The 21,197-nt window shown below is 41.0% G+C and overlaps 1 protein-coding gene across 1 annotated transcript; it reads left to right on the top strand.

The window, feature by feature from the left end:
* Positions 1–10,097: 10,097 nt before the first annotated feature.
* Positions 10,098–20,848, top strand: LOC128440146 (potassium channel subfamily K member 2). Its single transcript, XM_053422758.1, has 9 exons — positions 10,098–10,365; positions 12,537–12,643; positions 12,804–12,916; positions 14,072–14,162; positions 14,676–14,793; positions 15,383–15,543; positions 17,765–17,951; positions 18,051–18,190; positions 20,510–20,848. Coding segments are annotated over exons 1-9 (1,257 nt in total). The 5' UTR covers positions 10,098–10,364.
* The last annotated feature ends 349 nt before the right edge of the window (positions 20,849–21,197 follow it).

The raw sequence follows: 21,197 nt of genomic DNA, 5'->3' as shown, positions 1-21,197 counted from the left end.
GAGCGTGGACACTGAGGTAAGAAATCAAGTGAGGGAAAGGAGAGAGAGAAGAGAATATCAGAAGAAAATGTGTGTAGACAAAGAGACTATAAGAACAATAGACACTAATAAACATGGAGGACATATCTCCACTTCCTCATGCTGCCAAAAATAAGCTAAATAGTGAGTAGTGAATGATTTCAGAACATCTTGGATACAGGTGACACCATTGTGCATGTTTCATGTCATTTGGAGTGAGAGTCTGCACAGTAGTGATCAGGTGTGGAGCTGCAGTATTGAGCCTATACACATGTCTCAGCGGACAATCATGACATTTAATCCCATTTTTATGGCATCAAATAACTAATTAAAACCAAACTTAATAGAATCCATGAACTCTTAAAGAAACATCAGTGTCTGAATTTCCCACGGGATTAATAAAGCATCCATCTATCTATCTGTGATAAAACCTTTGTAAAACGAAGAAAACATCTTTGTGACTTATGAGTAATTTTGACTTTTGGTTTAGTCAATTTCCCATTCGCTAATATGGAGCGGGCTTGATTTCTTTACTGCATGGAGCCACCAGGAGGCGAGGTGATTTGGCTGTTCCCTCAATTGAAGCCAAATCACCTCAATCGCATCTCAATTTGGCCAGAATTGATCAAACCTCTAATCTTTGTCAAAATTAAAAAACCAAGCTCTGTTCCAAGCTCTGTCAGATTTGTGTCCCTGGATTAGCTTTCATGGCCTTTTGATGTTGGAGATTATAATGGGCCATCATCCTGTGTGTGGCAGATCAGTGTCAAGTCCACGGTGTCACATTTATTGCTGAGCTGGACCCAAATGCAGACACACGAAAAAACAGGAAGTGCAGCCAAAATACTACAGTCAGCAGACAAGCAAGTGGAACTCCGGAAACCCCAAAAACCAAAACTCAAGTAACAAAACGACCACTGACACAGGGGAGCACAGGGACTAACTGTGCATTCACATGCTCCTCAAAAGGTCCCAGTTCCCGAGTTGTGAAGTCGCTAAGACCTGGCATTTGAGATAGAGCAACTTGGCTGGAAAGCAATAGTTTTCCCTGCGGAGGTTTGCTGCAGGGGTTTCCTTGCAACATCCCTCATCAGGTTGCTGAAAGATCTTGGATCCATGGACAAGCCCAACGCCAGACCATAAAAGAAACATCACACACATACAGAACAATGCAGCCAATGGCTTTGGATCAGGAGGAAAGATCCCGAATGGGCCTCAACATGCTCGGGACCTGCACCCAGCTCTGATCAACCTGTGGTGGGCCTGCCTTAGAAAGGGTGTCTTGTGATTAAAAGGCTGAAACACCTGAAGACACAAAGGTACACAACAAAAGATATGTCCTTAACATCCACTGATGGTCACGTAGATCTGATAACATCAACTGGCCTAGGAATTCATTAGTGTGGTAGAACGTACAAGGGATATTCAACAAAACTGCATAAAAATTGACTAAAATGTTGTCAGGCGCTTATTGGAGATGGACCTATAGTTTGCTAGGGACAAAAATATGTTTTTAAACTCTTAAAATTTGACAAACCTCCCTGCTGTTTACTACAAATGGTATTTTCTGACTGCTGTTCCCACTTCCCAGCACCATGTCACGCCACTGCAAGGCTCTGTTTGTCTTTAGCATAGCCCAAGTGCATTCACATGCATACTCACTCACACACTCGCACACACACACACACTTACACACACACACACATGTCCCATACATAAGCGCTGCCTCCATTCACTTATGTAACAAGGATTAGGTGTCACTATTTCATGGCCTCAGCAGTCAAAACTTTGTGAGCTATTTTTAACCCTGTACCCAAATATAATATCAACAGGCGCTTTCCGTGATTAACGGCCATCGCTGCTCACGTTGACAAGTCCTCCTATCACTGATATGCACTGCATGGGCCTCTCACAACACCAACAGCCATTGTCACTTTGCAGACGAATCTGAGGGCAAAACCGAAGCTTCGTTGCCAAACAGACTATTTTAAGCCTGTAAATGAGTACGTTTTCAGTTAAGCTGTAGTCTTTAGTCTATCACTAGTCCATGTTATTCAATGAATACAACCAAACTTAACAATAGAAAGGAGTCCTATTCTCAATGTGAAAAGTTAGGTGTATGTCATGGTTGCCATTCGAGTTAGAGCACTGCAGCTAGTTGAGGACTGATGGATGTATGTTGACAAACGAATAATTTTTATATTCAATATTAAAATGTCTCTTTACTGTGTCCATCTGTGAACTCTGAGCTATAACATAAGTACAAAAATACAACAACGTTTGATCACACAAGGAGAGTTGAGAGCAGAGTCAGATGGAGAGTTTAGAGATGGAAGAGGGTGCAAGGGACAAAAGTTTTGCACCTGCAATTCACACACGCACACAAACACACACACACAAACACACACACACACACACCCACACACACACACCCACACACACAGACACACTCACACACACACACACACACACACACACACACACACACATACTTGCACACAGAAGACAGTCACACGGATAGTTGCTCCATACTATGAGTTTGTTTGAAGTAGTTGCTGTCACATTCCGCAAGCTAATTCTTCTCAGATTGAGATCATTACAACTGGAAAACAAGAGGAGGCACTAAATCGGGTACAGTGACTTCACACACGCACACAAAACACACACACAACACACACACACACACACACACACACACACACACACACACACACGGCAGTTCCGCTTCAAGGGCGTCTAATTGCAGGCTTGTGTCCAGTCAGGACATGATGTCCCATGGACCCAGGGTCATTTATCCACAGGTATCTGAGGGGGCACCACACTGTCAGGACCAATCACCTGATAGAGCAACTGCACTGCTTGAATACACCCACATACACGTTTATATACAGTACACAAACAACACACACATACAGTGTAGGGCTAGCACACACGTTCACACATATACACACACACTAAAGTAATCACCCACACATACAAAGTAATGTACAGGTGCATTAGGAGGAGATTTAATAATGTTGGAAAAGTCGATACCAGAAGTGGCATTTCAAATATTCAGGTGGTCATGGTTTGACCTATTTACTTCCCATATATCTGCCTTTTAAGACACATCAAGTGTCAAACTTGCCTTTTTCGAATTCTGTTTCATAATTTTACATTTTCACTTTCCTCTACGGCCCTTCTGGTGTCCGAACACAAAGAGGAGCTCACTTTTCACAGCTCTATCTGAACTCCAACTTCAAAATAAAATAGTTCCTCTGTCTATTAAAGTATGATGCACTGCAAATAAGATTTAATTTCATGACTGGAAAGTAAAGTCAACATTTACGATGGAGAGTACGTTTCATCGTAACGATAGATAGAGTGTGTTTCATAGACAAGAGTGGCTGATAAATGGATATGAATACAGCTGCACACTGTTAAATCCATCTTTGTTCAGATTTCCATGATACAGCAGGCTTCATGATCCCCAAATTATAAAACTAACAACATTTATTATAATAATACAGTTTCAAGGGAATCTTGTTGTCAGATCAGTAGAGCACAAGTTGTTAAATGAGTTTTTATTGAAACAAGCTTTCATGAGAATGTTAGATCTATTTTTACCCTTCAGACGGACGGACGATAACAAACGATGTGAAAATAAGCTCAGATGAGAGAGCTAAATAAGTACACTGCTGTGTAAACTGACTGTGACTACGTATCATTGACGATCATACACCAGACTGACTGCTACATTAAACAATCACTTTCTAAATGGGCTGCTGATATACAGACACAACTGAAATAATATTTCTATTCAGTGACAGTCGTCTGTACTTTGTCACTCAGAGGACCACGCTGTTGAGTAGACTAAATCATCTGAAGAAGAACAAATATGGAAATATGCTCATGCTAGATTCCTTTGAATGGGACAAAAAGTAATGAAATAAAAAAATGTAAACACAGTGAGTTTACATGAGAGATTGGTGTTTCCTGGACATTTGATCTGAAGTGAATTGTATCACTAGGCAGGTGATTGAAAGAGAGCTGCAGAAACCAGGTGCATCAAAAACACCATGGCATTAAAATATACCAGAAAAAAAAATACAAATTGGTGGGGAAAACTGTCAAATCAATAAATCATCGGATAGAATTATACAAAGTACCTGAATCCTGTACGTGTGTGTGTGTGTGTGTGTGTGTGTGTGTGTTTATTTGCACTGTTGTAATGTGAATGGATGAACAGCAAAACTTCTTTGAGGGGTCATCTCGACACGAAAAGCGCTACATGAATACATATCATTTACCGACCATTTTGGAAATACTAATCTTAAATTCTAGGTAACATGTGCCTCAGGAGAGGACATCAGTGAGTGTTTGTCTGGAGGTGACAACCAAAACTCAGAGTATAAATTTCTGTGTCCTTTTGTGAGGTTAATTTTAGCAATATGTGCTTATCTGCACAAGACGGCAGCAAACAAGCAAAAAAAAACTCTAGCAGAGAGAAGGGACATCAGCACCAACACATCTGTTAGTGGAATAAACGGCACTCCGTAAACATGTAATGCTTCTTATCAAGTATTTAGCTTGAACTATGGAGTTTTGTATTCAAGAAGCTTTTCACCATCATTGTGATGGATTGAGACTTGAGATGGTGACAGTGAGTTTCATGACAGGAACCCAGTCTCATGGTCCGAGGCAAATATCAGCCCCTTTGGTTTGAATCACACAATTAATCGATACTGTAACTTCCGCAAAGTTGAGGTGATTATCAGTTATTTCAATTCATATAAGCTCAGAGGTCACATTATTGATGAAATACACTTGTAAGTTTAAATGAAGTTAATTTCAATATTAAACTATCTTCTGCAAGCACTGAATGGGATTAACAGTTCAGCATCAATAAACCTACGATACCTACATAAATGATGATAGATCATAAAATGTTCAGGCATCATTCAGCTCAGGCTGACCTGCAGCTGCTGCACCATGTGAGAGAACAGGGACCCATCTCCTCATCTGGTCTGCATGTCTGCCCACAATGAGCTGCAGGCGTGTGGACAGATTTAGACAAGTGAAGTGAGACCATGACTCTGTAAGTACATCAAAACACAGCAAAGTGCACATCAATGCACTCTCATGCAACACACATCATCATAGACATGCAAACTGTGCATGTCAGTGAGAAAACATGGATACACAACTCCCACACTCGCTCAGTCAGACATGGAAAGCCACACACAGAATCCATCTATCTTTAGCTGTACAAATAGGCGTGTAATTAATGTTTAGACGTTGAAGTCATGAGGTGGAAACACGAACATTTAAACTACCGTTAATTTCTCATCAGGGGCCGAGAGACAGAGAGAGGGAGGAGGGAGAGGAATGGAGAGTTTGAGAGGAGGAGAGAAAAGAGAAAGAAAGAAATCAAGCATGAGAGATGGATGATACCTAGTGCTCAGCACTGATCTGTCATTTGAAAGGTTACCACAGAGACTTTAGCTGAAAATGTAATACTTTATCCTGGTAGTCGAGCTATTCATTTCATTTAACCCTGTAAAAATATATTTGAATCCGCTAAGGAGTTTATGTTTTAGTCAGCATTTATTTTGATGTTACTTAGCCACATTTTGCAAAAAGCAACTGAGCAGATCCCCTCTTAAAATAAAAATAAATCTTTATATTATACAGTTCATGCTTATGCATACTGTAGCTAATAAATGTATTTATAAAACCACTTTCTATTTTATTATACTCCTTTCCATGTATATGCATCTCAATCCTGCCTCTTTCTAAACCTCCAGGGCTATAATTAGTCTGGGATTCATCTGTCTGATTGTTTCAATCACCAACACACAGCTCTCTGCAGTCTTTACCTCAGGATGCTGCCAGTGTTAGTTTTAATCAGAGGGTTCAGACCAAACCGGGGACTGACTCCATGCAGATAATTCAACGTCTGACACCTGCCAGTGTTGAGACTTGATGTGCGGCAATAAGTCTCTATCGATATGTTCTTGTAAAATCATTGGTCTATTTCTGCATATTTGATCACTTCAGTGTGTTCAGACAACTGATTCACTCCCCTCACATTCTCGCTTGTCTCCGTTCTTGGTGTGGGAGACTGATTAACATCGGACATCCCCCCCCCCCCCCCCCCCCCCTCCCTCCGTACTGCGCACTTCAATATCCTCGAGCAAATAGGATGTCTTGGATAGCAGAGAATGAGTGTGATAATAAATCAGCTTTGTGGTCACTTTGAGTTTCCATGACCTATATTGGTTAAATGAGTTAAAACAATTATCAAGAAAACTAGAAAGGAAGTGGCGCTCCAGCAACCATGTTGAAAATCTAATAGACTGGAAGAATAGTGTTAAAGAATATAAAAAGGCTCTCCACAAAGCAAGAGCCGCCTACTATTCAAAACTAATAGAAGAGAATAAAAACAACCCCAGGTTTCTCTTCAGCACTGTAGCCAGGCTGACAGAGAGTCACACCTCCACCGAACCCAGTATTCCTCGATCCCTAAATAGCAATATCTTTATGACCTTTTTTAATGATAAAATTCAAACTATTAGAAATAAAATCAACCATCTCCTGCCCTCAATTGGCACTAATGCCCTCCCAACAACAGAGATCTCAGAAACGGCTGAGAATTCTACCCATTACTTAGACAGCTTCTCTCTGATCACCCGTGATCAGTTTACCAAATTAATCTCAGGTTCTAAACCAACAACTTGTATCTTAGATCCCATTCCTACCAAATTACTTAAAGAAATTCTGCCCCTAATTGATAGTTCGTTACTTAACATCATCAATCTGTCATTATCATCAGGTTATGTACCACAGTCTTTTAAAATAGCTGTCATCAAACCCCTACTCAAAAAACCCACCCTAGACCCAGAGGTTTTAGCCAATTACAGACCAATATCTAATCTCCCCTTCGTCTCTAAAATCTTAGAAAAAGTTGTTGCCAATCAGCTGTGTGAGTTTCTCCGGGAAAATAATATATATGAAGACTTTCAATCGGGGTTTAGAGCCAATCACAGTACAGAGACAGCCTTGGCAAAAGTCACTAATGACCTTTTAATAGCCTCAGATCAGGGACTTGTGTCTGTCCTCGTTCTGTTAGATCTCAGTGCAGCATTCGACACGATTGACCATCAAATTTTATTACAAAGACTCAAACAGTTAATTAACATTAATGGAACCGCCCTTAACTGGTTTAAATCGTATTTTTCTGATCGCTCCCAATTTGTGCAAATTAATGATGAGTCATCTGTGCGCACCAAAGTTAACCATGGTGTTCCACAGGGCTCTGTGCTCGGCCCAATTTTATTCTCATTATATATGCTTCCACTAGGAAACATTATCAGGACACACTCGGTAAATTTCCACTGCTATGCGGATGACACCCAGTTATACTTATCAATAAAACCTGAACAAAGTAATCAATTAAATAAACTTCGAACATGTCTCAAGGACATAAAAACCTGGATGACCCGCAATTTTCTCTTATTAAACTCAGACAAAACAGAGGTTATAATACTTGGCCCTAAACACCTTAGAGATGCATTATCTAATGATATAGCTGCGCTAGACGACATTGCCCTTGCTTCCAATGAAACAGTCAGGAACTTGGGAGTGATCTTTGATCCTGATTTATCCTTTAATTCTCACTTAAAACAAATTTCTAGGACCGCTTTTTTCCACTTACGTAATATTTCCAAAATTAGACATGTCCTTTCCCAAAAAGATGCAGAAAAACTAGTCCACGCCTTTGTTACATCGAGACTGGACTATTGTAATTCATTATTATCTGGCTCCAGCAGTAAGTCGTTAAAGACTCTACAGCTTGTCCAAAATGCCGCAGCACGTGTCCTGACGAGAACAAAGAGAAGAGAGCACATTTCTCCAGTATTAGCGTCACTACACTGGCTTCCAGTTAAATCTAGAATAGAATTTAAAATTCTCCTCCTCACCTTCAAGGCCCTTAATAATATGGCGCCTTTTTACCTTAAAGAGCTGTTAGTACCTTATAAACCCGCTAGAGCACTCCGCTCCCAGAATTCAAGCCTACTTGTCGTCCCTAAATTCTCTAAAAAAAGAGTAGGAGCCAGAGCTTTTAGCCATCAAGCCCCTCGGCTGTGGAATAATCTACCACTTTCAGTTCGGGAGGCAGATACCATCTTTTCATTTAAGAGTAGACTCAAAACCTTCCTTTTTGATAAAGCTTATAGTTAGAGCTAATTAGTGCGCCAGAACGTTACTTGTTCTATTTTATGACACATGACACACGGAGCTTCTCTTTCCAGCTTCTCCTTCCTCTTCTCCATCCCTATCCCCCTTCCCCGGAATCCCTTTGCTTTATCACCCGCAGATCCAGGGCCTCTGTGGCCGCACCATGGATTGCGGTTTGTGGATCGTACACCGGGGGTCGCGGTGGTGGATCCATTGTGGCGGATTCTGGGCTGATCGTGGTGCTGGTGGCGGACCCTGTGTCGCGTTGGCATTGGGCACGGGCGGTGGACCAGGACCGCGGTGGTGGCTTGTGATGGGTCCTGGTGGGCGGCGGTGGACGGTGACTGAGGACTGGAGTGGCGTCTGGTCTGGATGGTGGATCGTGGTCTAGATGGTTGCTGAGCATGGACTGTGCTTGCAGCGGGACTGCTTGGCATGTCATGTTGGGGTTGTCCTTCGGGATGTCTACCCTCATCAAATGCTGCTAGAGACTTTGATTATTGATGATGTTTTCCTGCACGTGGCATCTATTGCACTTCTGTCCGTCCTGGGAGAGGGATCCCTCGCATGTGGCTCTCTCTGAGGTTTCTACATATTTTTACCCTGTTAAAAGGGTTTTTAGTAGTTTTTCCTTACTCTTGCTGAGGGTTAAGGACAGAGGATGCCACACCCTGTTAAAGCCCTATGAGATGAATTGTAATTTGTGAATATGGGCTATACAAATAAAATTTGATTGATTGATTGATTGATTGAAATATTAAAGTAAGAGAACATTTCCACTTCACAAGTCCCACGCTACAGTGTAAACACACTGGGACATTTATGGGTTATGTTGTTGTGTAGTGGAAAGAACAGCAAGACAATGTCTCCAATACATTCTCACCAAAACAAACAAAGCCCTAGAAAGTCACTCAGTAGAGTTCATACCTCAACAGAGGTCCAACAGTCCTCCAATGAAACCACTTTTAAAATCACTAGATCTGCACTAAATTACACACTCTATTGCAGTCCCCTGATGAAGCCTGATTTTTCAAATCAAGATCCAGGAATTATTTTTTGTTTGGTTTTGTTCAATGTAAAAAAAAAAAATGGTCCTATCTTGCAATATGCAAAATAGTTCTCGATCTCCCCCCCATCCATACCGTGTTTTCTAAAATGTGACTCAGTGAGAAGTCATCATCATCATTAAGATGTCACGACCTAATAAGTTTAGGAACCACTGATCTAGGAGCCTCACCTTTCTCTCTCTGTCTCATCATACCCTCTTCTCGTGGCCCGGACAAAATGGATGCAGGCCTACACTGGCCCACCAGTCAAATAACAAATGTGGCCCAAATAATCAGTAATCAGACTTGAAGGGTAAATGGGGAATATGAATCAAATAGCACAAAACAAAATCAGGCCACCGTTGGCTCATTTGGTTGACATATTGCTATGGCTTACTGGTGGCACAGATCTGGCAAACAGGAGTTGACCGACCAAGTGCGAATGCGGGCCGGAAACTCATCTGACTTAACTGAAATAACAGCATGACACATTGAAGATGTTTGTCTTGGGTATAGTGCGTTCATTTAACTTTTTTAATTTGCAGGTGCATTATGGGATAAACTGGTAGAGCGGTGGCCCTGTGGCCTGGTACTTCCCTCTGGTGAATGACCATGCAGTCGAATCACTACACATTCACATGGGTGACTGAAACTCTTGGGAGGGACCTCCCTTGGTTCCCTGATGAGGGGACCACCTCCCCGCAGAGCTGCACCTCCACCCCTTCCCTCCTGTATCTCCACCCTGTGCTGCGCGCTCAAAAAGCCCGAGCGCAAACGCAGCGCAGTGGATGATAGGCATCTGGAAGAGGAGGAGGACGAGGAGAGGGAAGGAAGCCGCAAAAACACGTCTCTCTATCACCTTGACACGTGGGCACTGTTAACGCGCAGCATCAGTGTCCGATCAGCAGGACGAGTGTAGAGGAGAGGAGCACGAGTAAAAACACGGAGCGCCTGTTCCTCCCGCCGCCTCAGCCCCGCAGGGAGGAGACACGCAGAGGAGGAAAGATTCCCCCAAACACAGTGAGAGCGTCGGATGAGGAGAAGAGGAGAGCGGAGGGCATCGGATAGGCAACAACAAGGAGTGAGTACACACTTCATGTCTATATGTAGGACATGGTGTTGAGATGGAGAGAGAACTTGTCCTGCAACTTGTAGATAACTTTTAAAACACTACTGTTCCAACCTAAATTTTTTATTATTATTGTTATTATTATTATTATTATTGTTATTATTGTTATTATTATTATTATTATTATTATTGATCATGCAAGCCACTTCTGCACTTAAAGGGTAAAGTTAGTATAAGGCTAGGGAAAGGTTAGGATAAGGTTAGGACAAAGTTAGATTAAGGAAAGGATAAGGGTACGACAAGGTTAGGAGTTAGGACAGGTTTAGGATAAGGTTAAGATAAGGATAGGACAAGGTTTAAACGGCTAGGTTAAGATTAGAATAAATTTAGGATAATGTGAGGATAAAGTTAGGATATGGTTAGGATAAGAGTAGATTAAGGTAAGGATAAGGTTATGATAAGGTTATGATAAAATGGGTTAAGGTTAGATTAAGGTTAGATTAAGGTGTGGATAAGGCTAGGATAGGGTTAGGATAAGATTGAGTTAAGTTTAGGATAAGGTTAGGATAAGGTTAGGATAAGTAAGGCTCGGAGGAGGTAAGGATAAGGTTTGGAAATGTGGTGGGTTAGGGTTAGGTTGGGGTAAATATTTGGGACATTGAAAAGTCCCCAAAGGTGAAAGGTGTGTTTGTTTTAATCATTACAGTCTCACCAGAAATCACACAAAAATGTCAGAGAGTAACTAACTTGAGATTCCTTACATAATTTGCTCAGCATCTTCGTTATTTCAAAACTTACCCATCCCCCCAGTTAGTTACCCTTGATTTGGAGAATAATATTTAGTGTTATATTTAATGAATGTTAGGGGAGTAGTGATGCTGAGGATAGATCCTTTCATTTAGATGACTAGTAGATAGTGTTTATGATTTGGGCAAAGCCTTTTTTTCACCTCTTTTCTCATTCTAATAATATTGTGTATATAGACTGAATTAAATGATACTTTTTCTCTTAGTTTGTGCAAATCATATTGTTTGATTTATCCCTATTGATAACATTATCTCAACAGTTTAGGTTTTAAGCTTAGAAAAATTGTGAAAAAGTTATATGCTCTGCCTAAAGGATGCATCACTCTCATTGATTGTCTCTCCTGTCTGTGTGATCCTGAACAGACCCCACCCCCTAGACCCTCTTTTATTCCGTCCACTCCTCCTCGTCGCTGCTCTTTTCTCTCCTTTTCCTCCATTCATCCCCCTGTTCAGTCATCTCACACACACACATAAATGCACATATTCATATTCAAGCTGTACCGTGGTGTCCGACAGTTGCTTTTATGTTTGAGGCTACATTAACGGGACATCTTATTATTAATTCCTTCCATCCCATTTAGTGTAATCTACTCTTATTTCTCAGTATACCTGACTGAAAAAAACACTGAAGATAACATTATGCTATTGCAGGATTATCATCAATATTCTTTATATCACAGTTTTTTGTCAATATATGTATACTCTCTTGCTACTTAATTCCAATAAACAAGATACATGAAAAAGAATCAATACAACCTGTGTGTCAACGCATCTTTAAATACAGCAGATTATATGCTGTGTGTGGACAAACTGAGTTGTATCACATATTGTCTTTGACTGCACATTCATCCAATTGGAATTGAATGACAGATCGAAAACTGACTAGCAAATTATAAAGCAGGTCCTGGCATGCAAAGGTTTCACAGTTAAATTCGTACGCACTCATTCATGCATAAAAGCTGTTCAAAAAACATGGGCAGCTTCTTCCGCCCTCTCCTTAAATCTCTGCCTCACCAGAATGATCAGTCAACTCTGTCTACTCTATTCACCCCGGCTTTCTAATTTCTCCACACTAAAGATGAACACAACTCGTGTGCCCCTCTTCCTCTTTCTTCTTGCTTTCAGCTTACCTTTTATTCTCAACCACATGCTGTATCTTATAAAAGCAGACACACACACAGTAAATGCCCAAGCATTGCTGCGTAACAGGAGAGGACTACACACTCGAGCTTGATGTAGAGGCCTTTTAAAGGACTTGTTGGTGATTTATTTATAAGGACTTCTAAAAATGTGGACTGCAGCAGGTCAGCATAGAGAGGGCGGGGAGAGAAGTGTAGGAAAAAATGTTCAATCGTATTTTTTTTCTCCTCCTGACAGTGGCAGCTCCAGACTTACTGGACCCTAAATCTGCCACTCACAACACCAAGCCCCGCCTCTCCTTCTCCACAAAGCCAATCACACTGACTCCCCGGGAGGAGAGTGAGGTGAGAGAAAAACGAAAGAAGTCCTGACTTTAAAAGTAATTTTTTTTTTTTCACAAGCTACACAATTCACAGTGTTGGACGGGGGATTTTTAGCATCAGTGGTTATTTTAGGAGGCCGCCTGCATGGATGCGGGTTGATTGATCTGTTGAATTGTTGTAGGTGGTTTCCACAGTCATGAAATGGAAGACGGTGACAGCCATCTTTCTTTTGGTGGTTCTGTACCTGGTGATGGGAGCAGCCATCTTCAGATCTCTGGAGCAGCCTCACGAGAGGTAGGCGGGATGAATATGTCTGTTGTCTGTTTGCCTCACTGCCAGAGGAGCCCTCTCCCCTCTACCCATCCATCCATTCACCACTCACGCTCCTGTTATTGACATTCTCTCTACTAGCTGTGAAATGCTCACTCCTATCAGGAATTCCCACTGAAAACTGCAGGTTTTAAGCCCTATCTAAAAATTAAGTGTGAATCCTTTGGTACTGAACCATTGTTGACTTATTCTTTCTTTTATTGGGAAAAATGTTGAGAATGTTTTCATTATTTAGGTTGTCAAACTATTCATTGCAAATTGATTTTTAAATGTGAATTTCCACATTTAAAACTGAGTCCCATGTGGTGATGCTACTGAATTATGCTCATCTATCACTTTATATGGAACAAATATAAGTCTTCAACACTTCATAGATCATTGAACATATAATTTCTAAACATAAGGTTTAAGGAGTTGCTGTTGCAACATGGGAACATGGTTCAGTAATTGGTCTGAATATAACAATACAAATTGGGCCTTTAAAATTCAGTCCTTATACTTGCAGGACAATAAGATTTTACAACACAGCTTTGCCAATGACATCAAAACACGATTATTGAATAACACAATGCTGTAGACGTGTTAGTTGTGGACACCAGTTGGTGTGACCAAACATCCTAATTCTACAGTTTAGAATATACATATTTTGACAGGTACACCATTTTAGTATAGATTCAGAGCTTTAGTCTATTCAATTTAAATTAAAATAACTGATACTAAATTAAAGTGCCAAGTCTCTGCTTTAAAGTGAGTAGGTATAAATCAATATAGAAAAAATGTGTGGGAGATGTAGGCCTTTAAACATGTTTCGCCCAAAACTAACTGGACAGCTAAAGATCAAATGAAACAAAATTATCATATTTAATAATGATTTGTCTATAAGTACCTGAACTCTCTGACCCACAAACACCAGCTGATGATCTTCCTGCCCAAATACTTACAGTCTGAACTGTATTAAGTAGCACTGTGGAGAGACGAGGCCCAAGTTCATATTGTTATAATTAAACTTCTATAACAAACCATTACACTCTGTTCAGGAAATATGAATTTAATTTGACTTGTGATTACCGTCTTTTCACCCCAATCAATCTCTCTCTCTCTCTTTTCTCTCTCTCCCAGTGCCCAGCGTTTGGCCATCCTGTCCCAGAAGCTGGAGTTCCTGTCCAGACACTCCTGTGTGAACCAGAGCCAGCTGGAGGAGCTGGTGAAGGTGAGGCCGCCTGTACCTCTGATGACTAATGAAAGACTACAGACATGTACTGTGGACTTCTATCACCCCATAGAATCTCCTTTAACACACAGTGTTGTGACTGAGCTCGCACAGCTGTAGAGGTTTCAGCACCATGGCCAGTTCCCACCGCATCACTTTATATGTGTGGAAGTTGTCTCTGCAGTTCACCTATTGTTATTTCTGTTTCCCGCTCTGAACCAGTAACCCTACCTGGGACTCACCTGCTGTAGATTTCATATTTTTCCTCCTCCACAATCGTCTAAAGTTTTATAAATTTCCATCTTTTATTCATTAGAAAGGAAAGTACACAAACACACATTTCTGCCTGTGCCACAACAAGAAATATATTTCTCAAAAGCACCTGCTTCAATGTTTTAGGATGGAATTATTTACAGCAGCAAGAAAGGAACACAATATTTGTTCTTTTAAGCAGAAGGAAGGTAACAGCTGTTTTGAACATCAATCTCTCTCTCTTTCTTTCTCTCCTTCCAGCAAGTTGTGTCTGCAATCCGTTCAGGAGTAAACCCTGCAGGAGTCCTGACCAACCACAGCAGCCTGTGGGACCTGAACTCTGCCTTCTTCTTTGCTGGGACTGTCATCACAACAATTGGTAGAACACACACACACATACACTGTGATCAAATGTACACATTGTTAATCACACTCTCTTTAGTCTCTGCACCTGATGTTCATGTCTTTCTGTATAACAACCATCCATCCTTACTTCACTGAAGGCCATTATGATTGCAAACATCAAACAAACAAAGAATCGACGTGATTATTTTAGTAGGTTAGACTTTGATTCAAAGATCAGATTCTACATAAATGAAAAACACCACAAACGAGCAGACTAAATATAAACTAGGTCAGAAAACTGGTCAGTAGAAACTTCAAAACATTAAAGAATTAAATATCATGTTAACATATGCAAAGGAGTTGTGGTGCCTTGTTGTATATGAAGATTTAGGATGCAGTAACTCTGTGTTAAAAATAAATAGAATACCATGTCGCTGTTGTAACTTCACTAGAGTCATAGACACATGAATCTGTTCAGACTCTGAATTAAAAGGCATTTGATACAGATAGTGAAACACTTGTTATGAAACCAAAATAGGCCAAATCTCATTGTCCTTGTCTTCAGCTGTAAGGTCAGTGGTCATATATTTCCCTTCTTCAGTGTCTTGCCTCCATCTCTGCAGGTTTTGGGAACATCTCTCCTCACACAGAGGGTGGAAGAATATTCTGCATCGTCTATGCATTGCTAGGGATCCCTCTGTTCGGCTTTCTTTTGGCTGGTGTAGGAGATCAGCTCGGCACCATATTCGGCAAGGGCATTGCCAGGGTGGAGAAAATGTTTGTGGTGAGTCTGGAGTCACATACACAGTCATGTAAACCCTGAACACACACACACACACACACACACACACACACACACACACACAAACTGGTATGGGTGGACATGCACTTACCTCTGAAACTCATACCGGAGAGTTCAGACAAATTTATGAGTGCAGGCCGCAGCTTTGGATACAGTAGGTACACTTTAATAATTCACATCAAAGCACTCGACAATATCCTCACACACACCAGCTCTTTTAGTTTGCACTTATGTAAGACCTACAACTGATTTAACAACTGTTCACAGATTTTACAAAACCTGATGGTGATGGTGGACGATATGGATTAAATCCTTTAGTGTAATATATGGAACTGAGACATATATATTGTGTTATGTACTTCATTTTCTGCAACTGATCATAGATAAATAAATATGAAAGAGCTTCAACACATGGTATTGTTCAAATTGATCTAATACATTATCAGATATTGTGATTTTTGATGACATTGGCAAACTCCTATCGTTTCATGGTATCTATATAATTGTCCTCAAGTTAGCACATTTGCCATTAACCTCTAGTAGCATGGAACACCGGGATAAATATTAGCGCTAATTAAGGTAGTATATCTCAAATATATGTAATTTTCTATACTTGAAAAGTTTATCAATACCAGCCACTGCAGTGACATTATTTGCTCTTTAGAATGGGTAAGCCCTAAGGGAATTAGACCTTAAAGATACAGTGGTAAATGCTATGTGTAAATAATCCAAAGTATTTGTGACAATTTCAACAGTAGTGGATGAGATTCTCTGCAGGCTGTCTGGGCACAGACAGCCATGTTTTAAAATCAAGTAAAAGCTTGCGTTGAAAATGTAAACTAATAGCAAGTAATGGTGTGTATAAAAAGTCCACTTAATCACCTAAGACACTGTGAGAACAACATCTTTCACCCTTATTTACATATGGATGAATAATTCTCCAGCTGAATGACAGACTTGAGATGTTGATTTAAATCCAAACAGCTAAACATTGATAGGTTTGATTTAAAAAGCCAAAGAGGAAGCTACAGTGTGTCATTCTTTAAGCTGCCGGCAGCACAACTCAGTCAGAGCAAGTTGTCTGATTTTGGGATCCACACTCATTAAAATGATCAAACCTTGTAAGTGTTGTTTAAGATTTTCTGGTTGATTCAATTATTCATCATATTATCTGATGTCACATTATTATTAACATTAACATAATCACACATAACACAGTTTGTGTTGAGGTTTTTAAAGTTTAACCTATTGTTATTCAGAATGATTTGCTCCCTCTGCTGTTGTCAGGGCACCCGAGGGAGTCAGTAATGATTACTGCAGAGGACAAGGGTCAAAAGTTCATTCAAGTGTGTGTGTGTGTGTGTGTGTGTGTGTGTGTGTGTGTGTGTGTGTGTGTGTGTGTGTTGGAAATCCTTATCGTTCTTTGCAAATTGCGGCAGACTGCAGCATTATCCTAAATGAATACTATGAACGTCTTCTCGACTGCACCCAAAGGACTAATTTACAGAATACTGCCATTACATTTAACATTATCTGAAACCATTTCACCTCAAAAACAATTTGGGGCATCTGTTAATGTTGGCTCTCCAATTTCTAATGGATGTATAACAATAGAATGACACTCAGTAGAATGCATACCTTCTTAAATTGAAACTACATGCTCATAGATTTCAGCACCCTTCGTTTGCCTAATTTCTTTCATTAAGATGCATTAAAGATTCCCAAGAAAATCTGTGAAAATGTAAAAAACGTTCTCTGAAAAGTTCTCTCAAAATGTAAGGGGATCTCCCCATCATATCCTCCCTTCAAGTTTCAGATTACTCCACTCAGTAGTTTGGGGGTAATTCTACTAACTAACCAGCATTTGGACAGGGGTGAAAACGTAACCTCTTTGGTGGAGGTAATTAAATATCTTAGCACAAATATATCCACATTAAACCTGGATTATCTCCCACAAGCACCTGCCTCCAGCCACACACCAGTTTTAGCATAGAGGCAAGAATTTAAGGTTCACAGTATGGCCCTCAGCATTTGTTCTTCAGATCCAAGAGAATGTGATAAAGATACTAAAAACCAAAAGAATGACAATCTCCATGTATCTTTGCAGTGATAAGACAAAACTAATCTAAAGTTGCACAGTTGAAATTCACTGTAATATTTATCATGGTCTCAGCCGTCCTCTCTCTCTGTGTTTCACCTGCAGCACTGGGACATCAGTCAGACGAAAATCCGGGTTATCTCCACGCTGCTGTTTGTGTTGTTCGGCTGCCTGCTGTTTGTGGCGCTCCCAGCAGCCATCTTTAAATACATAGAGGGTTGGTCTGCGCTGGAGTCCCTTTACTTTGTGGTCATCACACTGACAACCATTGGCTTTGGGGACTTTGTGGCAGGTACAGACACTTTAACCCTGATATAAAGCTCTGTTTCCTTGCATCATACAGATCTGCCTCATCAGGTGTTGATAAACAGCTTCTTCTCTCCGTGTCTAGGTGGCTCGGACATAGAGTACTTAGATTACTATAAACCAGTTGTATGGTTCTGGATTCTGGTGGGACTGGCCTACTTTGCTGCCATCCTCAGCATGATAGGAGACTGGCTCAGGGTCATCTCCAAGAAGACGAAAGAAGAGGTATGACACTGTCCAGTCTCATCTGCTCCTTCATTCACTATCTCTCTGCATATCTGTTCATCAATACACTGTATCTCCCTACTAATTCCATTAACATCCACAAACCGTTCATCTTATCGGCTTCACACATGGCAAGTTTATTATAAATTGCCCCGGGAAGTGTACTGATGGGTTTGGTGCGATTTGAACACAAGATACGTTCGATATCAATAGAAATACGACCAGCGCTCTGTAGCAGTCAGTGGGGACGGGGCAGTGGGCCTTCAGTCTTTGGACTGAGTTGAACATATCTTCTTCTATGTCCTCAGATAAACTACAGCAGTGGTCGGCAACTGGGTGTAACCGCAGGTTGAAATCACTCTCAGATTATTTTCATAATTTGATCATTTTATTTTACAATATCGGACTGAGACACAAACACACAGCGAGAATTTAAGGTTCACAGTTTGGCCCTCAGCATTTGTTCTTCAGATCCAACGGAATGTGATAAAGACACTAAAAACCAAAACAATGACAATCCTCATATATTTTTGCAGTGATAAGTCAAAACAGATCTTAAGTTGCACAGTTGAAATCCGTCAGGGCAAACACAGAATTCCCATTATCACTTCCTGTGAGCTTTTGTTTTGAAAAGTTTTGAACATGGGTCTGGATATTTTGTCGATCGTTAAACAGGAAGCTGTGAAATTGCTGACATGCGATGTATGAAAAAAATAACACCTGTTCATTAAATAATTTAAACATGTATAAAGGCCAAACACATGAACAGTATTAAAGCAAATTCAGTTTCGTTTTATGAAAAACATTGAGTATAGAATCTTGATTGCAGATAAACCAGGTTTGATGAACACAAAGTTTTCAAACTTCACACTGCACCACAGATTGTTTATAAAATCTCTGCACACAACATCAGGCACACAATAAAAGTGTCAGTATATTGTAGATATGTGTAAGAGTAGATTGTTTTAAAGGAGGAGTGATGGAATCATTCAGAAGTAGATTCTGGAGAATCAACAGGACGAGAGAATAGAACATTACAAACAGGCAGGTATAGAACAGGCACTGCACTAGTCTCTGGGCTATATGTCTATATCTCCTTGTCTCTCTCCGTACAATGCAGGTTGGAGCTATTCCTTTACAGCGCCATGTCCCCGCCTCAACTTTTGCTCCCTGCTTAACTCAATTTTAAATGACAAGACTGTTTTCTAATCTAATTGACTGTCAGCCATCCAAACACATAGTCTGAGGCCATTACTCTGCAAGGGACAAGACATGCCGTGTATATTTAGCAAGGATGTGACGGCTAAAGGCCTGACACAGTGTGCCCTATAATTAAACATAATTAGTTTAATTACTGGTTGGCAACTAAAACTGTTAAATGTTGATAAATGATGCAGCATACGGATCTTGTAAGGATCAGTAGACCTCATGGGGACCAAAGCCTGGTCCTACTGAGGCAACACATTATCTCTGAGCTCCTGGTTGAGGTTCGAGGTAATATGTGAACCATGGTTAGTTTGCTTGACCTGTGGTAATGCTGCGGAGCCGCCCGAGAAATAGTCCTTTTCATTAGTGAGTCCCCCTTAAACACTTCTACAATATACTGACAATTTGTATTGTTTTTGTGCATAGTCTGTGGTGCTGAGTGAAGTTAGAAATTGTTGTACCTGGTTTATCAGCAGGGAAGATTGTATAGTCAATGTGGCAGCACACTCTGTTCTCAGACAATTTTTGTTATTCAAATTCTTCTTCTGTGAGAGTATGATTGTGTCTCGGCTGTGACCACCTACTCCACCAGTAATATACATATGATGGCTGTCTTCTTGTGCACAGTGTGTGTGTGTGTGTGGGGGGGGGGGGGGGGGGGGGTTGTATGTGTGTCTGTGTCATTGTCCCTATGGTGCACTCTGTGCAATCCTATTTAGCTCATAGCTAATTATAATTGTACCTGGTCAGTATCATTGTTACTGTCCACCTCTCTCTCCACCTCTTTCTCTCTCTCCAAGCCAATCAGCCAGTCATCTGTTTTCTCCTTCCACTGTTTGTGTTGATCTTTCATTGCCTGTTGCTACATAACATGAATAAAACATTAATACAATACCTCAACCGTGAATGTGATCTGCGACAGATTTTCATCCCATGATCCCACGCTGCTCCGTGACATCATCATGACATTTTCTGTCTTCTTTATTTGTCTTCAAACTACCCTCCACTAACCTGACACCATCACTAAAACAGCATTTGTTCCAAGAACCAAACCTGTCATGCGTGTTTCCCTCTGTCCGCTCTGCTGACATCTTTCCCTCTCTCTTCTCCCAGGTCGGAGAGATCCGTGCTCATGCTGCAGAGTGGACGGCTAACGTCTCGGCAGAGTTCAAAGAAACCCGTCGTCGTGTCAGCGTCGACATCTACGACAAGTTCCAGCGCGCAGCCTCAATTAAACGCAAACTGTCCACTGACCTGGGATTTAGCCCCACCCCTGAACTCAATCTGCCCAAGAGGACTGTGTCGGTCAATTTCAACGACGAACGGGACAAGAAGGAGAGGGAGGCCGGGCTGCAGGGCCTGACCACGCCTCTGCCCAGAAACGGGGGTTCGCTCATGAACGGTTTTGACCCAGAAAGAGGTGATGGCTCAACCATCGAACACTTCAAGTAGGGAGACCATTTGTCAACTGTCCTGAAACCAGTTTCGCTTGACGAGATAAACAGTTTCTATTAAATCAAGTAAAAAGGACGACGTGGCGCTTTGTGACTCCAGGAGTGACATCTTCACCTCTCTGGACCTGGCTGGAGTGAAGCTCAATAACCCTGCAGTGGATTTCTGACCACGGGACACTTTCCCCACCTCATCATCCTCGTTCCTACACAGAGACAAAGAGCGAGAAGAACTTTGAAAGAGTTGACCTCGTTGAAAACTCAGTCTCTTGGAAGAACAACAGTGGTTAAAACCTGCTATTAACTGTATATGGTGACCTAGTGTAGAATGGTCAGTAGATTGTCTAGGG

Source organism: Pleuronectes platessa, chromosome 1 (assembly GCF_947347685.1).
Source record: "Pleuronectes platessa chromosome 1, fPlePla1.1, whole genome shotgun sequence".
In the NCBI taxonomy this organism is placed as follows: domain Eukaryota; kingdom Metazoa; phylum Chordata; class Actinopteri; order Pleuronectiformes; family Pleuronectidae; genus Pleuronectes; species Pleuronectes platessa.
Note: the sequence above shows the minus strand (reverse complement) of the source record. Positions and strands in the feature narration are given on the sequence as shown.